Genomic DNA, 24,546 nt, shown 5'->3' on the forward strand with positions numbered 1-24,546 from the left:
AAGCCTTTTATATCAGAGTTGGTCAGTTCATCTTAGAAAGTAATGAAGGGTTACTTTTTTAATATATTGCTGAGAGAATTTTGGGTTTCTGCTTGCTATAAAGGACAGTAATTATCCCAATACCTAAGAAAACAAAACTTGACTGTCTGAATCATTATTAAGCAATGGCATTTACTCTTTCTGTGATGAAGTGCTTCGGCAGACTGGTGCTGGGACACGTTAAGCAGTATATTCCAGTTTGCATATCATCATAAATGGTCAAAAGAGGATACTGTATTCTTCATATTCTATACCATCCTTGCAAATTTGGATAATATAAACTACTACTCCAGAGTCCTGTTGATATATGGCAGCTCCTAGTGTTGTGCTGTTAAAGCTGACAGCCAAACTCCTCAGTTAAGGACTCGGCGCCACCCTGTCCAACTGGATTGTGGACTTCGAAACAGGCAGACCTCAGCAGGTGTGGATGGCCAGCATCACGGCTCACCTCCGTGCTGACACAGGCACTCTACAGCATCTGTTTGTTCATTTCTGACTGTGAGGGCAGACCCCATTCCAACTCTATCATAGACCTGATCACTAAAAATGAGGAGATGGCTTACTAAGAAGAGGTCTACCTGCTGATTCTGTGGTTCCAGGACAACAATCTCACCTTTAATGTCTGCAAAACCAAAAAAATGGTCACATAATTTAGGAGGCAAAAGGTAGAACATGCTTCCATCTGCATTGGTGGGGATGCTGTGGAGAGGCTTTACATTTCTTGGAAAAACTATTACTTATGAACTGATGTGAGCACAATATATTTTGGCTGTTGTCAAGAAGACTCAGCATTGCCTTTACTTCTTGACATTGTTCTCATGAACTTCTACAAGTGGACAGTGGAATCCATTTTTGCTGGCAGCATAATATTCTGGTACGGCACCATCCTGAGTCTCATGGTTATAAAGCACTCTACAGGATTGTGAAGGCACCATCAAAAATTCCTTTTTACCCTCCATGTTCCTTTTAATGGTGCAGGAATCTGTACTTCCTGGCAATTTGGCTTTCTCTGTAATTTCTCTAAAGGAAAGGTTTATACTTTTAAAGGTTATAATGGTTTGACTGTCATCCTTTCTTAATTGGCCTTTTTCTCACCAATGTAATAGCAAAAAACAATGCAATATTGCCTAAGTAATGCTTCAGAGGGTGTAGTAACACAGTTTGTTTACAAACTGCTTTAAACAGACAGTGGGAAAAGATTAAAATTATTAACTCATTACTTGTTCCCTGAAAAAGACTGTTTTATGTAGCTTTGAAAATTAGATTTTTTTGCAAATTATGGTAACCAAAAATTTTTTTAAGGCAGTTTATCACTTACCTTTGTAATGCTTCAGGTTATTCACTGGACTTGAACAGCTTAAGTTTCAATAAAATCTGGAAAGATGACTCTGTTCTATCAGTAATGTATATGAATAGAAAACTGTACCTTAAAAACAGAAATCTGAGTTTGCTCTTATTTCAAATGTCATGAATAGATCAAACTACTAAAGTCATGGACTCTGATGTTTCTACAGAAGACTCTTATTATGTGTATTTAAATTTTCAGCCTTATATCGAAATAATGGAAGGAGACTTTGGAATTTTGTGTTGCAAGTTTCACTCTATGTGCAATTTGTCTCACAAGGACCATAACATTAATAATTGTTTTTAATATTTATTATTTAATAGTTAATAATTGTTTTAAAAATATAAACTGCAGTACACAGTGTGTGATATTTACATCATGCTTAATGTATATTGTTGTATTTATTTTTAATATGTTATGAAGTGATATTTGTAGCAACTACTTGATTTGTTTTGTGTTAAAAAAATAAATATTATAAACAAAGAAACCATAGTTCATGGCTAATTTGATTCAACATGTCTTTCATATGCTAAAAGTTGTAAAAATTTTAGCTTGAACTACCTGGTTATAGTGTAGTAGGTTCCAGATTCTCACAACACTTTGTGTAAAGAAGTTCTTCCTGGCTTTTGTCTAAATGCATTTCTTAGTTTCCACTAAATGTTATGAAGTTCCCTTTTTAGAAATGTCCGAAGTTAAATCCTATGTCTGATCATCGTGTATGTAGAGTTTGCATGTCCTGCATGAATGTTGCTCCAGGTACTCTTGTGTGTGTAGACATGTGCTTCAGTGGACCCAGAATGTTTCCTGCCTTGTGACCAGTGCTGCCAGGATAGGCTCCAACTTTCTGTAACCCTACATTAGATTGACATGGTTTGAAAATCTTATGTTATGTTATGTTACAAATATCTGGATACCAATAAAGTGCATATATGTACCTGAGAAGTTATAAAGTGATGCTTATCCATGTAGTAATATGAATTCCACTCTAAACTTTGCTGATTTGCAAAATGGGTATATTTATCATTTCACAGTTTAGGTGGCTTGTTACGGAATTTTACTCTGGTGGCATTGCTTACCTTTTGCTAGTAGTGATTGGGATCCGCCAGCCTTTGATCTGGCTAAGCTCTGTATCAGAAACCTCAATCTGCAGTGGAAGACGAGGAACCCACACTGTAACCTCCAACTGTGCACTCATACCCTCGTGTGTAAAGTTCACTGCGGTCTTTACTCTTCCTTTCATTTCTTTTCCATTCACATAGATGAAATCACATCTATCTGAAACCTGTAAAACATATATAAAAAAATATATATATTTTTCTTTCTGCCACTAGAAAACTGCATTAAAACTTCAGTCATTTATGTGGTGCATTTTGTGTGAAGAACACATGATTTTTAAATACATGTTCATATACCTACAGTATGTGCAGACGTTGTCAGTTGGCTTACTAAGGGTCACACCTTGGTTTTCTTTTGAGGTTTGATGCCCAACATTCATCACACTAGGCCAGACACTGCTGAGACCAGTGTTGATGTAAAAGTACAGTATTACATTAATGTCAACACTATACCAGCTATAGAATGCAGCTTCAACACTCTTGATTTATGTCACAAAACTTTCATTATCTGCAGATGAGAAAATATGTTGGTGAAATCATTGGATTTTTTTAGACTCCTGCATGAATGGCCTCTAAAACTAATCTTCACCAAACCTTACTGAACATATTGTTTAATAAAAACATATTGAATTTTATCAGGGTGGGTTGCAGACTGGTTGGACTCAGTGTCACCCTGGTCATTTGTTGTACCATGTGCTGTTGCAGTTATCTTTTCAGTATGCTCACTCCATTAGTATTGAACTTCTTTAATTTTTGTGCTGTCTACATGACTGTAGCCCAAGCCTCCAAAATGAGCTTTAAAAACTTTCACTTCTGAGTTCAATTTAAATCTCTTTTGCTCAGGCTTTGTTGCACTTCAGCAAAACTCTGTTACAAATAGCGGCAACCCAGAAATGTTTGGGTGTTTTTTTATTAGGGTAGAGCATTTCAGACTCACACACATTATATGTTATTTCATTGACTGGAACACCTGAATCCAGTTACTCCTTTTTTACAAGTTCACTTACTTTTTCCATCCTTGAACCTGAATATTTAAATAATATATTTACTAAAAAAATAATACCTAATACAGGTCCATGTAGTTCATTAATCAGACTTTCTTCATCTGTCATTTTGACCTGGATGAAGATTACAGTTGACCATATTTTAGGAGGCATTCTAGCAGACCTCTAGAAAATTCCAAAATAATTGTCAAGCTTTTTTTTTTTCTCAACTGTTAGGTCTTGTTTTTTTTTAATTTTTAGCTAATTATTTGCTAGAATATTTGTAAATACATTGAAACATTATTTTACTAGATTCTGCATTCTAGTATGATTGAGGTCTGCTCACAAATTACCCTCCTTTGTTTTGCAAACACAGACCAAACTTAGTTTGAATGATGCCAGTCTATGTCTTTAGCTTAAGTTAATTAATGTAATTTACCAAAATACCAGAAATGCCCTAGATGAATCAGTGTTTTATTTGCACCATTTAATAAATTCACTTAAAAAGCAGTTTGAGAGCCCTAAAAATAGGTGCAATATAATAGAATAATAGGAATGTGGCATGCTGCTAGACCTGTGTTAGGCCAGGGACTTGTGTCTATTTCCAGTCTACTCTGAGAACTTTCCTATGGCATTCAAGGATCATGGGATTTACTTATCACACTTTAAATTATTAAAGAGATACACTTCTTAATAACACTGTAAAATAAAACGTACATTTCCCATGAACACATGCAACCATAACTACCAGGTTCTCAAGAAGGTCCACAGCTACTGTATATGTCTTGCTGGCACTTTTTATGACTGTAGTATCACCAGTGTAATCTGTCAGGTTATGTAATGGTATGTTATGGTGATAAAATTCTTGGTTGTTAGCTAATTCCTACAGTTAATAGTGAGTCTGGACTTGTTGACAATGGCTGCCTGCATTTCCAGGTCTCAGATCTCTTGGTTCAATGTTACAGTATGTGGTAATGTGTATTATTCTCTCATTGCACATCACTGGGGAACGCATTTTTTGTTGAGTTAGATCTAACACTTGTTTTTTACAAATTTTTGTGTGGTGAATCCAGAAATGACCCCAGTTTTTTGCTGTCACGTCCACTTTTTACGATACAGGGTACCCTCCATTTTTGTCAAAAACATACAAATTTTATATACAATGAAAACATAATGAAATAATAACTTGAATATACTGTTTATTTAAATTTATTTTGTTCATACAAAGGATTTATTGTTATTCTATGACTTTTTTTACAGTAAAACATTTGAAAATTAATCAGGTAAGCGGTTAAGGTAAAAATTTACGCTTATAGCTTTTCCTGGAGTGTTCACTGTTAGGACAATCCCGCCGGATGCTCCAACAATAGTCAGCCATCATATGTACATCCCATCTACCCTGATACTGTCCTTCCATGACCTTCAAATCTTGGTGGAATTGTTCACCTTGCTCATCATTGACTGCACCAAAGTTTTCCGGGTAGTTAGAAAGATGGCTGTGCAGAAAATGCACCTTGATGGTCATATTGCAACCACGCATTTTGTAGCTCTTCAAGAGTTTCTGGACAATTTCTGTGTATATTTGCTCGTGTGTTTCCAAGAAAGACCTTGACAATGGCTTTGAATGATAACCAAGCATTGTTTTCGACTTCTGACATAGTCCCGATGAAATGTTCATCTTTCATGAGCTGCCGAATCTGTGGACCATCAAACACACCGGCCTTTATTTTTTCAAATGACAGGCTAGGAAATGCCAAAATGAGGTAGTTGAAACAGTCTCCTTCAGTTGACAAAGCTTTAACGAACTGCTTCATTAGACCCAGTTTCATGTGCAGAGGCGGGACTATAATATACTTTCTATCAACAAGTGGCTCATGTAGAATGTTTGGATCACCTGGATTTAGGGCAGATCTTGGAGGCCAATTCCTTTCCACCCAATGCCTCTCACGAGCTCTGCTGTCCCACATGCACAGATAACAGGGATACTTGGTGTATCCGCGTTGCTGACCAAGAAGGAAGCGTACCATTTTAAGGTCAACACAGATGACCCAATTGTGTTGGTGATATTGCAACAACTCAATGACTCTCTTTATGTCTGCATATTCTTCACAAATAGAAACTGAATGGCCAATTGGGACTGACCCAAATATATTGCCATTGTGAAGGAGGACATACTTTAAGCCCCGCTTTGAGCTATCGATGAATATTCGCCATTCAGTTGAGTTATAGATTGGAATTCCCAATTCCTCCATTAAACCAGGTATGTTATGGCAATACACAAAGCCACTGTCAGTTCTAAAGTACTGTAGAAATGCAATTTCTCTGGTTCAAAAGTACGATACCTTTGTTCCTTTTTCAAGTAAGTTTTTCTCACGCAGTCTTGATGGTAGGAGTTCTGAAGCCTTCTTCGATAGTCCCAAATCACGTGCCAAATCACTCAACTCATGCTGATCAAATCCCTTATGAACAGAGTCCTCTTCAATCTCAAACTCTTCATCATTGTTGTCACCTAGTTCATCACCATAATCATGTTCCTCAAGAGAGGGTAGTATAATGAAAACTGGCACTGGTATTTCATCTGAATGAGCCACTGGGCGTATAGCCGATGGTAGCCTAGGATACTCTATGTTACATTTATTTTTCTTGTTATATCCTGAAGTTTTCACTATACAAAAGTAACAGTCACTGAAGTGATCTCCTGGCTCTCGCCAAACCATAGGTATACCAAATGGCATCTTATCACGTGTTCCCTTTGTCCACATCCATAAACCCTCAAAACACTGTTTTCACACCTTATGAGGGGCCCAAGACTTATCTGGATCACCAAGTTTAACTTTGAAATATGCCAAATACTGTAGGCTTGCTCTACAAATGTGCTGATATTCGCCCTTTGACTGGGAATGGTGAAACTGCCACAGATACAACAAAATGAATCAGGGTTGTTTAGGCACTTATGACGAGAAACAGCAGAGCCAGACATGATCTGAAAGAAAGCAAATACGTGTGTAAGTAGAAAAGTAGACTTTGCTTATTCACTATGTAGAGCAGCGCAAAACCTCTGACCACACTGTCTTGCGTCTAAATGAATAGCCTATAGAAATTCACACTACAGCAATTGTACTAATATAAGTGGTTTAGAGAAAAAACCTGATGTGATAGAAGAAAACTAACTGCACTTTCAGAATCAGCATACCTATTTTAGTGTAAATAAGGTTAAAAATTGAAGTAAACAAAAATTTGTTCAAAATTGCTCTCCAGTGATTTGTAGTTACCACTGAACGCCAGTTATTGCAGTTTTTTCTTGCTAGTGCTATTGAGATGGATGCTGCACTCCAAAAACCAGCTAACTGGGTCACCATTGTGCTCAAAATTACCCAAGTGGAGCAAGGTTTAGCACATTTCACTTTTGCTGAAGGTGTCTTCTACTTCTGATTTTGAAACAATCTGCTGTGCATCTTAAATATTGTTTTCATGTGTTTATTTATGGTATAAGTTTGGTATTTTTCAAATCAAAGTTATTTCATCACAATCATTGTGTGTATTAATTTACCACTTGAAATTATGTCCTAAAGTAAAGCATTTTTTTAATTAAAAAAACAAATACTCTGCCAGCTTCTGTGCTTTACAATAGAGATAAAAGGCACCAGGGACCATCTTGAAAATAAAAGCCTTTAAACTTACAGAATACATCCACATTAAAGCAGGAAAGCTTTAAATTTATTGCCCTGTGGGACATCCTGAGACTTTAGGGGATCCCTTCAAGGTTGCTGGATATCATGGCTGGCCTGTACACTGGTACTGTGAGTGCTGTGCAGAGTGGAGGCAGAACCTCTGTGTTTTTCCCAGTTGATTCTGGGGACTGTCAGGGGTGTATTCTTACTCATACTCTGTTCAGTGCTTGCATGGACTGGGTGTTGGGCAGGGTCATGGATCCAGTGGCTGTAGGGCATCTTTTGGTGAAGAAAGATTCACGGATCTTGACTTTGCTGACGATTCTGTGATCATCACAGAGTCAATGGAGGCTCTGATCAGGGCTCTCGAGAGACTCAGCGAGGAGTTTGAGTGTCTGGTCTTGCGAGTGTCCTGAATAAAAACTAAGATCCAGGCCTTTAATGACCTCTTAGGCACAGCCATCAGCAGTTTGTCTGTCTGTGGAGAGATTGTCAGCCTTTTCGAGATGTTTACTTACCTCAGTAGTAACATTCATCTCTCTGGTGACTATTCCTGTGAAATCAGTAGTTGGATGGGGAGAGCATTGGGGGTTCATGAGGTCACTGGAAAGGGGTGTGGGGCGCTCCTGATATCTATGCAAAACGATGAAAGTCCAAGTCTTTAGAGTCCTGGTGCTTCCTGTATTGCTATATGGTTGCGAGACATGGACACTATCCAGTGACCTGAGATGAAGTCTGGACTCCTTTGGTACTGTGTCTCTCCGGAAAATCCTTGGGTACCATTGGTTTGACTTTGTGTCGAATGAGTGGTTGCTCATGGAGTCCTGAATGAAGCACATTACCTGCATTGTGAGGGAGCGTCAGTTACGGCACTATGGCCATGTGGCACATTTCCCCAAGGGTGATCCGGCTCGTAAAATCCTCATTGTTGGGGACCCAAATGGCTGGACCAGGCCAAGGGGTTGCCCACGTAACACCTGGCTGTGGCAGATAGAGGGTCATTTCCAGAGGGTGAGACTGGGCCGCGTGTCTGCCTGGGTGGGTTGCAAACCGGGATCCCAAGTTGTTTCGTCGTGTAGTGGGTGTGGCAACGCACTGTACCTGTGCATGCTCCCCAACTTGACTTGACTTGACTTTATTATCTGCTAGGCCTGGCTTCTAATTATGAAATTAGATGAAATGAAAACCTGCAGTTACAATGCAAGTTTATTTTAGTATTAAGTCCTCCTCGATTCCATCCATCCTTTGGTACTGTGTCTCTTTAGAGAATCCCTGATTACCGCTGGTTTGACTTTGTGTTGAATGAGCAGTTGCTCATGGAGTACCGAATGGGGCACACTGCCTGTATTGTGAGGGAGTGTCAGTTATAGCACAATGGCCGTCCCATTTTCTAACTTTAGCTTGACTCCCACTCGTGCTATTTCCTAAACAGTGCCTACTTTTTGCCCGTTACATTTTGTGCTTCTATTTTACTAGCCTACGAAGTGAGAGTCATGACAAAAGGCAGGGTTTTATTACATTTGTGCCTGTTATGAGTAAATGTAGGTGCGCCCATGAGTGTGCTTGACTTTGCCCTGCTAACCTGCTGTAAGCAATGATGATTAACTTCAGTCTCCTAGCACCCTGTTATGATATAGACTGGTTAAGAAAATGAACACATAGTATTGATATGAATGTCTAGTAACAGTAAAACAGGGTTAACCTGATGTTTTGGGAGAGTGAGAACTCAGGAAATGAGAAATTCATCCAAATTTAATTTAAAAAGTATTGGAAATATAAGCTATTAAGTGGCATTTCAGAAAATTCACCTAAAAAATCTTGACACTTCAGTTCACTGCTATATGCAAGTAAGTGTTTCACTCAGAAATCAAGCCCAAAGGAAAATGTGAGAAGTATCAGCTTAATGAGAAAGAAATAACATTCCAAGTCAGGTTCTCTCCTGTGATATTTCAAACAGGACAGTCATCCCTCATGTCACTCACCTTTATAAAAGAAGAGTGGCTTGGCAAGCTTATCTTAAATTAATAATACATTGTATTAAACATTAATATTTTTTAATGGTTCTTTGCAGAAACCCATTAGCCTGAAATTTCCTGGGTAACCTTGCTATATTTCAGGTGATTCTGAAAAATGTGGCACGGTTTTTGAATTACCAGAAGACATTAGCTAGTTATGCAAGACTACTATCAATATTCTTTTCTCTAATCAATATTGTAATTTACAGACCATTGACTTTCTGCTGTTATTGCCTTCCTAAGTGCTAAGCTGAGGGAGTAAAAACTGCTCTGACTTTGTCAGAAGACTCAAGGAGGAATGCAAATAATACAACTTCACTTTCAGTGGCTGCACAAGTTATAAAATTCATTGTCATCCTGCTCCCTTGCAGTGTCATAAATGTCTTGAGGGATCTTACATGCCATTAATCAAAGACAATAAGCAGCAAATGGGGATAACAATTACTAGCTAAATCTGCTATAAGGCCCAAGTGACTCCAGAACAGCTCTCAGTGCTGGCAGGAATGGAAGCTCTTCACAATTAGTAAATAGCCAGTACAGTAATACAGTCAATAGGCATGGCTGGCTGCATAAGTTAAACACTGAAACCAACTCATGTTCAGGATCACATAAATGCAACAAGCTGATGGCCATGGATGACAATGAGGGCAATCCAGAAAAAGAGTTTATGTGTGAGACGGTGGAAAAAGTGGGTAACATGGAGTAACACATTGACAAATATGAGGTATTTCAGAATTCAGCTCTGACCCTTTGCAGACTATCATAAGTTTAGTGTTCTCCTGCTCTCTAATCATGTTCAGATTCTGTATTCCACTACTCTTTGTGGCATTGTTTTGTTTGTTTATGTGTCAGATTTGACCAGATCTTAACTAGTTTTATTAAGGATGTCATATTTTTTTATTGATTTATTTTTGGAATGACAAATTAGTAAGTTTAATACTTTTTTTATTTATGGGACCCCTAGTCTAAACCAGAAAACAGGAATTCTCTTTATTTTATTGAATTTACTGTTTGATAATGAAACTGTTTTGTGAAGGTATCATATCAGCATTTAATTGACAATAAATGCAACAACAATGAATGATACAATGTTCTCTTGTTCTTTTTTGCTTTTGCTATTAATATATTTTTAGCTTTCATTCATAAAGTAAAGCTTTACTGTTCTCAAAAGAGTAGTGCACACATGGCACATTTACTCTCACATCTCTACTAAAGAAAGATTTATACTATAAAACTGAACAGACACAGACAACTGCGGATGTGGTCACAAACAAAGGATATTCATCCTGTTCTGTTCATAGTACAATCACGTGTATACAACACTGCACTGATGCAGAATCATTCCATGCGTGCACACTGGCCTTCTCTTTGAACAATTCCATGTTTTTTTGACTAGTGACGTCAATCAGTCAATCTGGCGATTTCTGGTTATACACAAATCACCACTTGCAGAAGTGCATGTTTAGACTAACATTTCTGGCTGTACCACAGTCAGTGTACACAATGTACACAAGGCCACATAGACACAAAAATCTTGTAAGCATGCAAGTGCAGACACTCACATCTATATGACATGACTACTGACAAAATTTACATCACGCTAACCCACAAAGTGTAAATGGGCCTTAACTTATCTCAAAGAAAAGCCCATAAAGAATGTGAATGCTGCTACGAGCAGTGACTGGACAGTTTAATTGATATGTGCTAAAAACTGCACTGCCAAGATTTTCAGTTTAAGGTAATTACCGGGGCTCACTGTTGCTACAAGCTACACATCTCTTCACTAATATCTCAATATCTATTGTATTGCGCGTTACATGGTAACCGTATTCGCTCATAGCCCTTTATTTGCTGAGTACAAATTTTATAGAGATGAATATATACAGGACTAGTCATAGGAAAGCAGTAGTAAGGCAAGGACCATTGGGTCAACAAACTGCATGGGCATCAAACAAGATACAAAAAAAAACAGTGCAGAAGCTGCTCAATAGCATTTATGACTCAAAAAGTGAATCTTCTTGGAATTAGCAGTGATGTACCAATAAAGGAAACCAATATCATTTTTCAATATACATGGCAAAGTGTCTATTTCTGGCGATTTATGGTTATACACACATCACCACTTGCAGAAGTGCATGTTTAGACTAACATTTCTGGCTGTACCACAGTTAATTGCTTTTATAACGAGATTCCAGTATTGATGATAACCCAAGGACATTTAAAGAGTTATTTCACTAAAGGCCCTCCCTGTGAGCCATTCTATTACCACATTACCACCATTAATTGAGTCATGATTCACTCATTCTTGGACTTTTAAATTGCAAACAAGAGCTCCAAGAAGTGTGCATTAAATAAAGCTACCCGAAGTGCTATACTTTGGGCTCTGCTCTCCATTTTGCTCGAAACATTTGTCTTCTCAGTGCTGGTGGCATCGTTAATCTCAATATTGCCCAGTGTATTATAGTATTTTAAGATTTGTATTTTTCATTTTTTATTCCACTTACTGCAGATTTCCCTACCATTTAGTGAGTGATAAATGAAGGACACGCTAAGTTTCTCTCCATAAACGGACACCTTTTATTCTCCTTTCTCTCTTTTCCTTTAATTAATTCTAGTACTCTTTTGCCAGCAGTGGTAATTAATATCTGAGCCAGCTGTTGCTCTTATAAGCAGCTCTTCATACTTTTCCAGTTGTACCAGCTTTCTAATTCTATATCACTGAAGGTATTCTGTTACATGTATTTACTATTTTAACAGAAAATAAATGACCAGTTTTAATATTTGTTACAAAAAATACACAAATGAAGTAAACCTTTTGAGACACTGCACTGTTGACATATATCAGCACATTTGTATGTACAGTGCCATATCTGTGTTTGTGTGTACTTGGAACAACGGAACATTTCCAGAAATACTAAGAACATATGACCAGTTTCATGCAAAGTAAACAGGAAGAATGGGATTTTAATACAAGAGCTTTATTTATGGATTAGTCAGTTTTAAATGCCTGCATTTGAAAATTTCCAGAACCCAAAAAAACTGTACAATACCAATTCTGATACCTGTCATTAAATTCTTTGTCTGCTCTATCAAGACTGGCTAGAATTGTCTTTATTGTGCAATTATTTATTTTCATATTTCTGAATGATATTGTCTGCGGTGGGCTTTGGGTTTGTTCCTGCCTTGTGCCCTGTGTTGGCTGGGATTGGCTCCAGCAGACCCCCGTGACCCTCTAGTTAGGATATAGCGGGTTGGATAATGGATGGATGGATGAATGATATTGCAAATGTAGAAATTCCTTTTAATTGTGTTAATTTTAAAAATAATTTTTTTTCTCCAGCCCTCTGGAGTTTTTTTTTTGTTTTTTCTGTCCTCCCTGACCATTGGACCTTACCTTACTTTATTCTTTGTTAATCAGTATTGCCTAATTTTTATATATTTTTTTCTTTTTTCTTTCTTCATCTAAACGTAAACATTAAAATTATACAAAGTTATTGTGGTCCGTTATATCTGCATTGTTATCAATCTTTAATTTAATATTGTTCTTTATCAGTATGCTGCTGTTGGAGTATGTGAATTTCCCCTTGGGATTAATAAAGTATCTATCTATCTATCTATCTATCTATCTATCTATCTATCTATCTATCTATCTATCTATCTATCTATCTATCTATCTATCTATCTTGTAAAGCACTTTGAGCTACATCATTGGTATGAAAACGAGCTATAGACATAAATGTTGTTGTTGTTGTTGTCAGTGCACAAGCTAATTCTACCTTCTAAAGTATTGTTGTCAGTTATGTTAAATTGTGTGGCAGAGAGTGAGTAAGACATACCTAGGAGACAGACAGAAGAAGGGCCAGAAAAAAGAGAAAAAGCAGAAATGAATATGTTTAACCAAAAATGCAAAAATAAGTCTAAAACACCAAGATAGCCATTATTCAATCCAGAGTGATATACAAAACATGAATTGAACTGAAATACTCTGAAGCAGCTGCTGTCAAAAACTAAAGGTTTTTAAATGAGGAGTCAAGTGCCATGTAATATAGTAGATTATTTGCTTGTGTCAGACTAGAATTATTGTACAGAAATCATTAGTTTACGCTCTAATTTTCCAAAGACATAATTTCACTTAAAAGTTCTTGATTTTTATGATGTGTTTTTTCTTTCAGCATCATCCTATGTCAGATCAAAAAAGACCACTTTGGGTAGGCAATAAAATAGAACCATGCAATTGAATATACCTACATAAGGATGTAAAAGTGGCAGAATACAGCAATGCTGCTTACTTATGAAATTTAAGATGCACTGAGTTAACATGTCTTAATATTGATTCTGCTAATTTCACTGTCCAAAATGCTTTTTCATCTATCAAAGACACTATATAACTAAATCATGCAAGGTGTTTTGTTATACTTATCATTATATCTCCTCACATGTGCAATTACCATGGTCTTTTCATTTAGATACTTGTAAAAATCACTTGATTACACACACAAAACACAATTGTTGACCTGATTAATGTTAGTGGACAAATTGTGTGAATATTAGTGCTTGCTTGCTGGGCTGAATGGCCTGTTCTCTTCAAAAATGTAATATTTTTATACTAGTAGAAATTATTCATTCTGTGATTTCACAGTTGTAGTTCATGGAATGTGCTGGTGTTGGTGAGTCCTCTGGAGACTTTTTCTCCTTTTTATTGATTAGCTAGATTCTGACTTTTGTGCTTTATTTTTTTGATCATTCCTAGGGTTTGTGTATTGGGACTTGTTTGCTTTGGGGGTTATCTTTCAGACAACTCCTGCTATGCCTATTTTGCTCCAAGGAGCTTTTTGTTAAGAAGAGCATTTTTTGTAAAACTCGCTTCACTCGTCCATCCACTTGCATCCCAAGGGCGCGCTATGCTCCAGCCATTTTGCGTCTCTGCTGCTCACGTTGTCAATTTGGGTGGTGAACGCACACTAAGCAGTGTGTTCTGCTTGTTGTGATGCATGTCGATCATTTAAAAGCCTGTATAGCAGCTGTCCTTTTATCTCACTGCCTTGTCTCGCGTGATGTTAAAGTGTCTCTCGCAGGACGTCAGATTGTCTTCCGAAAAGATCACGTATCGTCTTCTACCAAGCCTTCCAAGATTTTTTTTTATAATAGAGAGATAAATCTTTTAGTTATAAAGATGCTTTGTTTGTCATTTCATTACTAGTGGCTTGATGGTTTTCCACCCATTAGTGTGCCTTTTGAAGTATTTTATGGAACTATTGTGCTTAGAAACCCCAAGGTCATGACAGACTTGTAGACCTCTTAACAGTGCCTATTTTCAGTAAAACTGGGGACAGTTTACATGGATGAGGTGATGCAAGAAGTTCTTTTTTAAGGACTGAGCTAGAGAACTACATGGGACTGATGTATTTTCTTTTTTTTTAATCCACATCCACTTCCTAAATGTTTAATACTGCTCCTTCTCACCTCCATTCAGAACCAAATGCAGTACTGACTTTAGCACAAGAAAGATATCCTAAACCTCAGTGATAAAGGTCTGCAGGCTTAGCTAGAATGTCAGCTGAGTAACTAAAGCAGTAGTTCCAGTGCAAAATAAACTAAAGATAATTGAAAACATCAAAAATGAGATGGAAAGATTGAACTTAAAATCTAAGCAAAGCCAAGTCTCCTTGCACATTCTTTTTTTTAGCAGATCAATCAGTCGACCATTAATCACACAAGTGGCTACCATTGCCTAGTGATGGATCATGTTAGAAACCAGAGCATAACAGAATGGTGTGTACATTTCTATTCTTACAGCAGCCGAGATGAAAATAACATATACACTGACAATATATCATTATGGCAAATAGATTTCTCATATGAAAAATATATATTAGTTGTTTCTCACTATTCCTAATGGTTGGCACCATAATTGTGGGAAGAGGTGAACAAAATCAAGTACCCAGTACACAATTTAAATCCATATGTGCATGAGTAAGGTGAAGTTTTTAAATTTCTCACCTTCAATATATCTTCATCAGTAGACTGGCAGTCTGTCAAATCTGACACATCAGTTACTATTCCTCCTCGCTCCACTTTCAATACTTTCACTGGTAATGTGACTTTTTTCCCAGTTAGAATTGCAGTATTGAGAATGGCCGTGTCCTGAAATAAATGTTTAAAAAGTTATCAGTCAAACTTATGTAAATTCAAATTATCTCAGCAGTGCTTTAAACAAATGATGTCTCAATATGCATATAGGCTCAGCTGATGCATAATACCTATCATCTGGCAAGGAACTATTGGTCCAGAAGCATATGCTTTTCCTAATGGCTTCTCTGTGCCAGTTCTTATAACATTTTGCTTTCCTTCCAAGAGCTGAAGAGATTATTTTATACCTGCAGAAGTTTACCTCTGAGTCTCATTTAATTATTTCTGCAGAATGTGCAATCTGATTTCTTAAAATAAGTGTGTAGGGTTGAGTTTGAAGGTATATATTAACAAAAAGTCAGACTAAGATCAGCACTGACACTGATGACATGTGGGTTTTAAGGCTGCTTTTGTTTTGGTGAAGAAAACCTTTTGTTGTTTTGTCATCTTTTTCTGAAAAATGGGAGAAATATTACAGATACAGTTAGGTACATAAATATTTGGACAGAGACAACTTTTTTCTAATTTTGGTTCTGTACATTACCACAATGAATTTTAAATGAAACAACTCCGATGCAGTTGAAGTGCAGACTTTCAGCTTAAATTCAGTGGGGTGAACAAAACGATTGCATAAAAATGTGAGGCAACTAAAGCATTTTTTGAACACAATCCCTTCATTTCAGGGGCTCAAAAGTAATTGGACAAATTAAATAACTGGAAATAAAATGTTCATTTCTAATGCTTGGTTGAAAACCCTTTGCTGGCAATGACAGCCTGAAGTCTTGAACTCATTGACATCACCAGATCCTGGGTTTCCTCCTTTTTAATGCTCTGCCAGGCCTTTACTGCAGCGGCTTTCAGTTGCTGTTTGTTTGTGGGCCTTTCTGTCTGAAGTTTAGTCTTCCAACAAGTGAAATGCCTGCTCAATTGGGTTAAGATCAGGTGACTGACTTGGCCATTCAAGAATTTTCCATTTCTTTGCTTTAATAAACTCCTGGGTTGCTTTGGCTGTATGTTTTGGGTCATTGTCCATCTGTATCATGAAACACTGCCCAATCAACTTGACTGCATTGAGCTGGATTTGAGCAGACAGTATGTCTCTGAACACCTCAGAATTCATTCGGCTGCTTCTGTCTTGTGTCACATCATCAATAAACACGAGTGTCCCAGTCCCACTGGCAGCCGTGTACGCCCAAGCCATCACACTGCCTCCACCGTGTTTTACAGATGATGTGGTATTCTTTGGATAATGAGCTGTTCTACGCCTTCTCCATACTTTTTTCTTGCCATCATTCTGGTAGAGGTTGATCTTAGTTTCATCTGTCCAAAGAATGTTTTTCCAGAACTGTGCTGGCTTTTTTAGATGTTCTTTAGCAAAGTCCAATCTAGCCTTTCTATTCTTGAGGCATATGAGTGCCTTGCACCTTGCAGTGCACCCTCTGTATTTACTTTCATGCAGTCTTCTCTTTATGGTAGACTTGGATATCGATACGCCCGCCTACCCCCTGGAGAGTGTTTTTCACTTGGTTGGCTGTTGTGAAGGGGTTTCTCTTCACCATGGAAATGATTCTGCGATCATCCACCACTGTTGTCTTCTGTGGATGTCCAGGTCTTTTTGTGTTGCTGAGTTCACCAGTGCTTGCATTCTTTCTCAGGATGTACCAAACTGTAGATTTTGCCACTCGTAATATTGTAGCAATTTCTCGGATGGATTTTTTTCTGTTTTTGCAGCTTAAGGATGGCTTCTTTCACCTGCATGGAAAGCTCCTTTGACTGCATGTTGTCTGTTCACAGCAAAATCTTCCACATGCAAGCACCACATCTCAAATCAACTCCAGGCCTTTTATCTGCTTAATTGATAATGACATAACGACGGACTTGCCCACATCTGCCCATGAAATAGCCTTTGAGTCAATTGTCCAATTACTTTTGAGCCCCTGAAATGAAGGGATTGTGTTAAAAAAAATGCTTTAGTTGCCTCACATTTTTATGCAATTGTTTTGTTCACCCCACTGAATTAAAGCTGAAAGTCTGCACTTCAACTGCATCTGAGTTGTTTCATTTAAAGTTCTTTGTTGTAATGTACAGAACCAAAATTAGAAAAAAGTTGTCTCTGTCCAAATATTTATGTACTTAACTGTACCATCTTAAAATCATACACTACTAATCTATGGAAATGCTCCAGAGATGCAGGGACTTCACCAAATCCCAACTGGTGTACACAACTTTTTCTAATTGTTGCATTACTGTAGTGGCTTTAGCAGTTGGACAGGCCATTTTCTCATTTAATCTTTGGATGTAAATAAAACCATAGGTAGCCAAGAAGTGTCCTCGGGAAAATGTCAACGGCATTGGCTCAAGATTGAATTTGTACATTTAATATGCAGCACCCTAATGAGAAGCTTGTAAGATGCTGAGTTATTCATCTAATTTAGTAAACCATAAAACAGAAGAATTAAATAGTTTTACTTTTATCTTAAAGTGAAACTTACCGATTTGAGACAGATAAATACATAGTTAGATAAAACTTTATTTGTCCCTAGGGGAAAATTTGGCTTTTTACAGAATCTCATTAAGTAGATATATATATATATATATATATATATATATATATATATATATATATATATATATATATATATATATATATACACACACACACATACACACACACACTCAGGTCTTAACACACCAGAATGGCTAAAAATAAAGAAGACTTCTGACTTGGCAGTTATAGTCACAGTGAGGTGTTGTTGTGACATTCACTGAAGCAATGATTGAATGCTTTCAATACTTGTTAATGTGACATGTACTGAAAAAGTTTTTAAGACCTGAAAATTTGATGTAGCTCTGTGTTTCTTAATCTTTTTAGTGCCGGGAAACAACTTAATTGCATGTGAGTTTAAATTTGACCAAAATATAAATATTGTAATCTAAAAAATACCAAATATCTATTAGAATGACATTATAGTTTTTAATACTTTATATGGTATATTGTCCAGCAAAATTGTCCACGATAACGTCTGAACACAGTGAGGCTATTATGCTTTGCCCACTTCTATAATTTTTTACTTAAAATACATCTACTTTCTTGATTTCTCATATGTCATGTACATGAATAGTTATATTAATTTGTAATATACTGTATATCTATACATATTTATTAAAATATTAATATAATGCATATTACTGCTTCCATTATATATACTGATATTTATAGAGTTGTATATAAAATTGTTTAATGTCCTTTTAATATTCCTCTTTCTAATGCACAGTCATGGAGTTTTGCAGCTGAGCATTTCACTACATACTGTATTTTACTCTATATAATTGAGTGTGACAAATAAAATGTGATTTAATTTAATTTTAATTTTAAAATACACCGCAAATTATATCATCCATTGAAACTCAAACATATTAACCCCTAGCTTTCTCTTTTTGTACAAGCATCTCTCTATTCAACAATTTTATGAGTCCGGTTTCTTTTCATAAAAGGATTGTGGAGAGTTAGAGCCAGTCCCAGCAGCATCATCTTATAATACTAGAAATGCGAGTTGTCTTTACAGACAGTCTATATTTGTGTACTTGTACAGTCATTAACTGTATGAGGAGTGAAAAAAAATCACAATTAATACCCTGTAGATGAATCATACACAGAAGAGCATGTCACTTACTGTACATTTGAGAAGGTCAACGATATCCTGAAAATGCCCATTAGTTTACATTCATCTTTATAAGAAACCAATGTGTCAGCTTCAAAATAAATAAACTGAATGGCACAGAATGAAGTACATGTAAACTGGTGCTAACATATAAAAAAAATCTTTTTTGATTTACAGAACCAGTGTCCAGCAAGTCTCCTTTGTTGTCGTTATAAAAAACTGTCCATGTATTTGGCAAAACTAACAAGGATAAAAACTCTCTGTGTTCAAGACAGGGCCATAATTCTTTGAATTAGTGATTTTATTTTGGCCTCTGAGCTATTAATTTTAAAGTTGATCTACTGACATTGGAACATCAAAAAGCAGGAGAGGGTCAGGAACATCATTAGACATTTTACTTTTGGCTCTAGTCTTATTTGAAATGATGGTGGCTAGAGGGCTCAGTTTGCATTAACTATAAGAATACAGCAAAGAAACAAATGTCATTTTTCCAAAGAGTATAATAATATTTAATAACTTCAACAATTCATGTGTCCTATTGTTCAGGACAGGCCTTGAAATTTATGACCTATGCAGATGATGTTATGTCCACAGTGCTGAATAATGAGGGTATAAACATGGCTGGGGTATGTCTGAGTAAATCTTATTAACACATGAGTCTCTGGTGAATCGTAATACTTATGTGGAGAGACACTTTCATCTAAAATAAATTTTTGTACTAATGGCTTGTTGCTTTTTGCATTTTATTGCAACAGCCTTCACCTACTGAATGTGACATTTGCTTAGTGTCTGATCTGTGACAAGATTTCAAAAGAAAAAAAAAACTAACAACATTGTCTGTAGGTATAAGAAAACTGTCAGAAACAGAAAAAGGGTTTATTTTTACCTGGTAGGAAAAGTCTAGATAGAAAAAAGCACATCTGAGATCTTTGATTTGCCCCTTTATTAGCATTTTATAACTAGGAAAATTAATGAAAAACATAAGTATACATTTATAATGGCACTTTTTTGAAGTGAAAACATCATTGTATGAATCCTCTATTAAGAGGAAAGACTGAGTGTACCATTTAGATGGTCAATGCAACTTATGGGCAGGAAGCTTAGTAATGCTAACAAATGAGTAGTATATTTCATGATCCTATTTAACAAGTACATGTGTGAACCAGATAAATTGAATAGTGTTTGTTAATATTTATATTAAATAACATCATATGTAAGTAAAATTATGTGTTGCACAAAAAATGTTCCTTTCTACAATTCTTTTAAAAATTGAAATCAGTTTTTCAGTATAGTATGATTCAGAAGTTACATATTTTATGAAGTATTTTATCTTTGCAAAATTTGTGTTTCTCTTGTTATTTTAAAGAAAGGCTTCTACATTTACTTTTATTTCACTGTTACTCTTAAACAAGATTTCAAAATCTAAATATATTCCAGAAATAAAAAGCCTGTTAAAGTTTAACAGATGACATAATTTTACTTGCCATTTTCTGTCACAGAGATAATATGATCCTGATCTGCCTGAAAGCTCATTTGAGAAGTGCAGGAGAGTGTCCCTGTGAGGAAATATTTTAAAAATAAGTTTCCTTGGGACAAAACCACAACATGACTTATTCGTTTGATCTGAGCTTAGATGGAAATATTGGACGGGGAAACTACACGTCTTTTTTCTGGACTATGAAATGTATCCTGTAAACAGGTGTTGTGACTATAGCTATCATATTTTACCTTGGAAGATAAAGTCAATTCCTGAAATTAAGCAAAACTGTTAATGTAGTAGTTCACTGAGAAAAGAAAAAAAAAACAAACAAGTGAATAATATAGTCTGTCAGATAGTCCTTTTAGAGAAGGAAAACGATCAATTATCAATTAATTGATCAAGCTGAATAACATTGTGACTGAAATAAAAATAGTATATTAAGAATATTAACTTCTTGTTAACGTTTGTAAAAACATTATACATATACTCATCCATTCATTCATTTTCCAACCCGCTGAATCCGAACACAGGGTCACGGGGGTCTGCTGGAGCCAATCCCAGCCAACACAGGGCACAAGGCAGGAAACAATCCTGGGCAGGGTGCCAACCCACCGCAGGACACACACAAACACACCCACACACCAAGCACACACTAGGGCCAATTTAGAATCGCCAATCCACCTAACCTGCATGTCTTTGGACTGTGGGAGGAAACCGGAGCGCCCGGAGGAAACCCACGCAGACATGGGGAGAACATGCAAACTCCACGCAGGGAGGACCCGGGAATCGAACCCAGGTCCCCAGATCTCCCAACTGCGAGGCAGCAGCGCTACCCACTGCGCCACCGTGCCGCATCCATCCTGCCTTAATGCTAATAACTGGGTGTTAGAGGCAAACCATGCACAAGAGTGGAGACAACCCTGGATGGGATGCCAGCCTAGCTCAGAAAACAGACATTGTAACAAATTACAGCACAGGTGTCAAACTCGGTTCCTGGAGGGCTGCACTGCCTGTAGATTTTCATTCCAACAACTTTCTTAATTTGTAGCCATTACAGTTTCTCTGGTCTACAAAACTATAGCCACTGTTGTTCTTCAGTTCTGAGTTTGACATTGTTGATTTAGAGTAATAAGTCAACCTAAGGCGGCCGTAGGGATATGAGAGGACACCAGATTATCCACAAAAATGCAAAGTAGGCTGGAATTTGAGCATATACTGTATATTGTTTTTGATATGTGAACGTATTTATTTCATGTATATTTGTATAAAACAATTTTTGAAAGATTATTCATTGAGTAACATATGTTACATATTAATTAAATTTTCTGAATCTTCTGTATCCATGCTGTAATCACAGAGAGCTGGAGCCTTGACAAGAATCACTGAATATAATGCAGGAAATTAGGCATGGATGGGACGCCATTTTCACTATAGGACACACTCATACCACTCTCGGCTAATCTACAGTTACCAGATAGCCTAACATGTACTATTCTGTGTGTAAACCACACACAGACTCAAGCAAAACGTGAAATTTCAACAGAGCCAGAGAGTTTTCCTGGATTTCAATCCTGGCCTGCATATGAAAATAGCCTTACTTGGATTAAAAAATAACTACAGATACATCTGCAAGATGACTCATTAGTATGTTTAAGCTTCAAACTTTTAAATACACATGAAACATTTATCCTAATGAGGTACTTTGACTTACTGGTTTTATACTTAATACACTCGTTTATCATGTCTCATACATTACAGAAAGCCAAGTTCAATTAGGAAGCAAGTGTTTGCATTTGTTACACAGATTATTGCTATTTTTTTGTCTTCTAATGAGTCCCTAAAGAGCAAAATGACACAATTTCTAGACAGGCAAAATAATTTTTTCCTTAATTAATAGTCTTACAGGCCTTATCTGATACAAGCATAAGGGATACCCTGAATAAGATTAAATATCTCAAAACTGTTCTTCAGTGACAATGACATTTGTAACTGTGGTGTCAAAAAGAAAAGAAAATAGAACAAAATTGTTTTAAATAAGCTGATGGAGACAAAGAAGCTTTGAGATTGAGACACTGCTAAGGGAAAGATAAACTGCACTTGTATTACTGGTACCATACCCTTGTTTTTTAATGCTAGTTTAGTTTTTTAATTACCATAGCATTTAATCACTGTAATGATGTATTCCAGTATGTGCCAGCTAAAGGGAAACTTAAAAGTTATTTCCGTGATGCTATCACTGCTATCGTGGGCTGCTTCAGGAATGGGCAGGAAGAGGAGTATAGGAACTTAATCAAGGACTTTGTTAAATGGTGCGACTCAATCCACCTACAACTGAACACCAGCAAAACCAAGGACCTGGTGGTGGATTTTAGGAGGACCAGGCCCCTCATGGACCCCGTGATCATCAGAGGTGACTGTGTGCAGATGGTGCAGACCTATAAATACCTGGGAGTGCAGCTGGATGATAAATTGGACTGGACTGCCAATACTGATTCTCTGTGTAAGAAATGACAGAGCTGACTATACTTCCTTAGAAGGCTGGCGTCCTTCAACATCTGCAATAAGATGCTGCAGATGTTCTATCAGACGGTTGTGGCGAGCGCCCTCTTCTACGCAGTGGTGTGCTGGGGAAGCAGCATAATGAAGAGGGACGCCTCACGCCTGGACAAACTGGTGAGGAAGGCAGGCTCTATTGTAGGCACGGAGCTGGACAGTTTGATATCCGTGGCAGAGTGACGGGCGCTGAGCAGACTCCTGTCAATCATGGAGAATCCACTGCATCCACTAAACAGGATCATCTCCAGACAGAGGAGCAGCTTCAGTGACAGACTGCTGTCACCGTCCTGCTCCACTGACAGACTGAGGAGATCGTTCCTCCCCCACACTATGCGACTCTTCAATTCCACCCGGGGGGGTAAACGTTAACATTATACAAAGTTATTATCTGTCTGTATACCTGCATTGTTATCACTGTTTAATTTAATATTGTTCTTTATCAGTATGCTGCTGCTGGAGTATGTGAATTTCCCCTTGGGATTAATAAAGTATCTATCTATCTATCTATCTATCTATCTATCTATCTATCTATCTATCTATCTATCTATCTATCTATCTATCTATCTATCTATCTAATAGCAATTGAAAAAAGTTTAGGTACTAAGGATACATGTATAATTATTGCATGCTCTATGACTAAAAGTTAATAATTACTCTTTCTTTCTTTCTTTCTTTCTTTCTTTCTTTCTTTCTTTCTTTCTTTCTTTCTTTCTTTCTTTCTTTCTTTCTTTCTTTCTTTCTTTCTTTCTTTCTTTCTTTCTCGTTCTCTCACTGTCTGAAGTGGAGTGGAGTAGAGTAGGTAAGGGTTTTCAGATCTTGCTACACTTCTCAATCTAAAATTTTGTCTCACGTTCTGGTCTTTGTTTATTTAATTCCTCCCCTCTTGGTTACAAACTTGGCCTGTCTATTTTACTTTAAACTGCTGTGTCCAGTTGTGATGGTGCGAGTCCAGCTCCATGCTCTCTCTTCTCATTTGGGAGCCTCTTGAACCCGACACCATCGATAGTCATGACTAGGATGAGCTGTACAAATAAGGACACCACATGAAGCAAGATGAAAGTACAAAAAGGTTCAGTGCTTTTATTAAAAACAATCCAAAAGTGTGCAAAAGTGTAGTGCTCCTATATCAATAATAAATAAATAATCCATAAAAAGTTGTATCTGTGGAGGTTAAAATCACAATAAATAAATATTCTTTAAAATGAGGTTAAAATCCACTGGCTGGTTACCGTCTTTACTAGAAAGCCTGGTGCTTTCTTCCTCACTGGTGGCTCTTCTGCTTATCCCGCGCTTTGAGTAGTGAGAAAAGCGCTATATAAATGTAAAGAATTATTAATATTATTATTATCCTGAACCTGGCAGCACAGGTGTCGCCCTAACAGCAGATGCAGCTGACCTTCCTCAGGTCCGGGTCCCTGCTGTTCCATGGCTACGGAAAGGCTCCATCTCCAGACCTTGGCTTGGGTCCCCAATGGCAAGGGCAGTCACACTGGGGCTCTCCTCCCAAGCCGCCTCCTCGACCTCCGCTGCCTTCACTCAGCTGGAGTGACC

The 24,546-nt window shown here is 37.1% G+C and overlaps 1 protein-coding gene across 1 annotated transcript in view; it reads right to left on the bottom strand.

The window, feature by feature from the left end:
- LOC114669075 (transmembrane protein 132C-like) overlaps positions 1–24,546 on the bottom strand; it is a 168,711-nt gene that overhangs the window by 12,228 nt on the left and 131,937 nt on the right. The window contains exons 5-6 of the mRNA XM_051920986.1: positions 15,169–15,312; positions 2,461–2,666 (exon numbers count right to left, since the gene is read on the bottom strand). Coding sequence (XP_051776946.1) covers positions 2,461–2,666; positions 15,169–15,312 — 350 coding nt within the window. The remainder of the gene's footprint in view (positions 1–2,460; positions 2,667–15,168; positions 15,313–24,546) is intronic.

This window comes from Erpetoichthys calabaricus, chromosome 18 (genome assembly GCF_900747795.2).
Source record: "Erpetoichthys calabaricus chromosome 18, fErpCal1.3, whole genome shotgun sequence".
In the NCBI taxonomy this organism is placed as follows: Eukaryota; Metazoa; Chordata; class Cladistia; order Polypteriformes; family Polypteridae; genus Erpetoichthys; species Erpetoichthys calabaricus.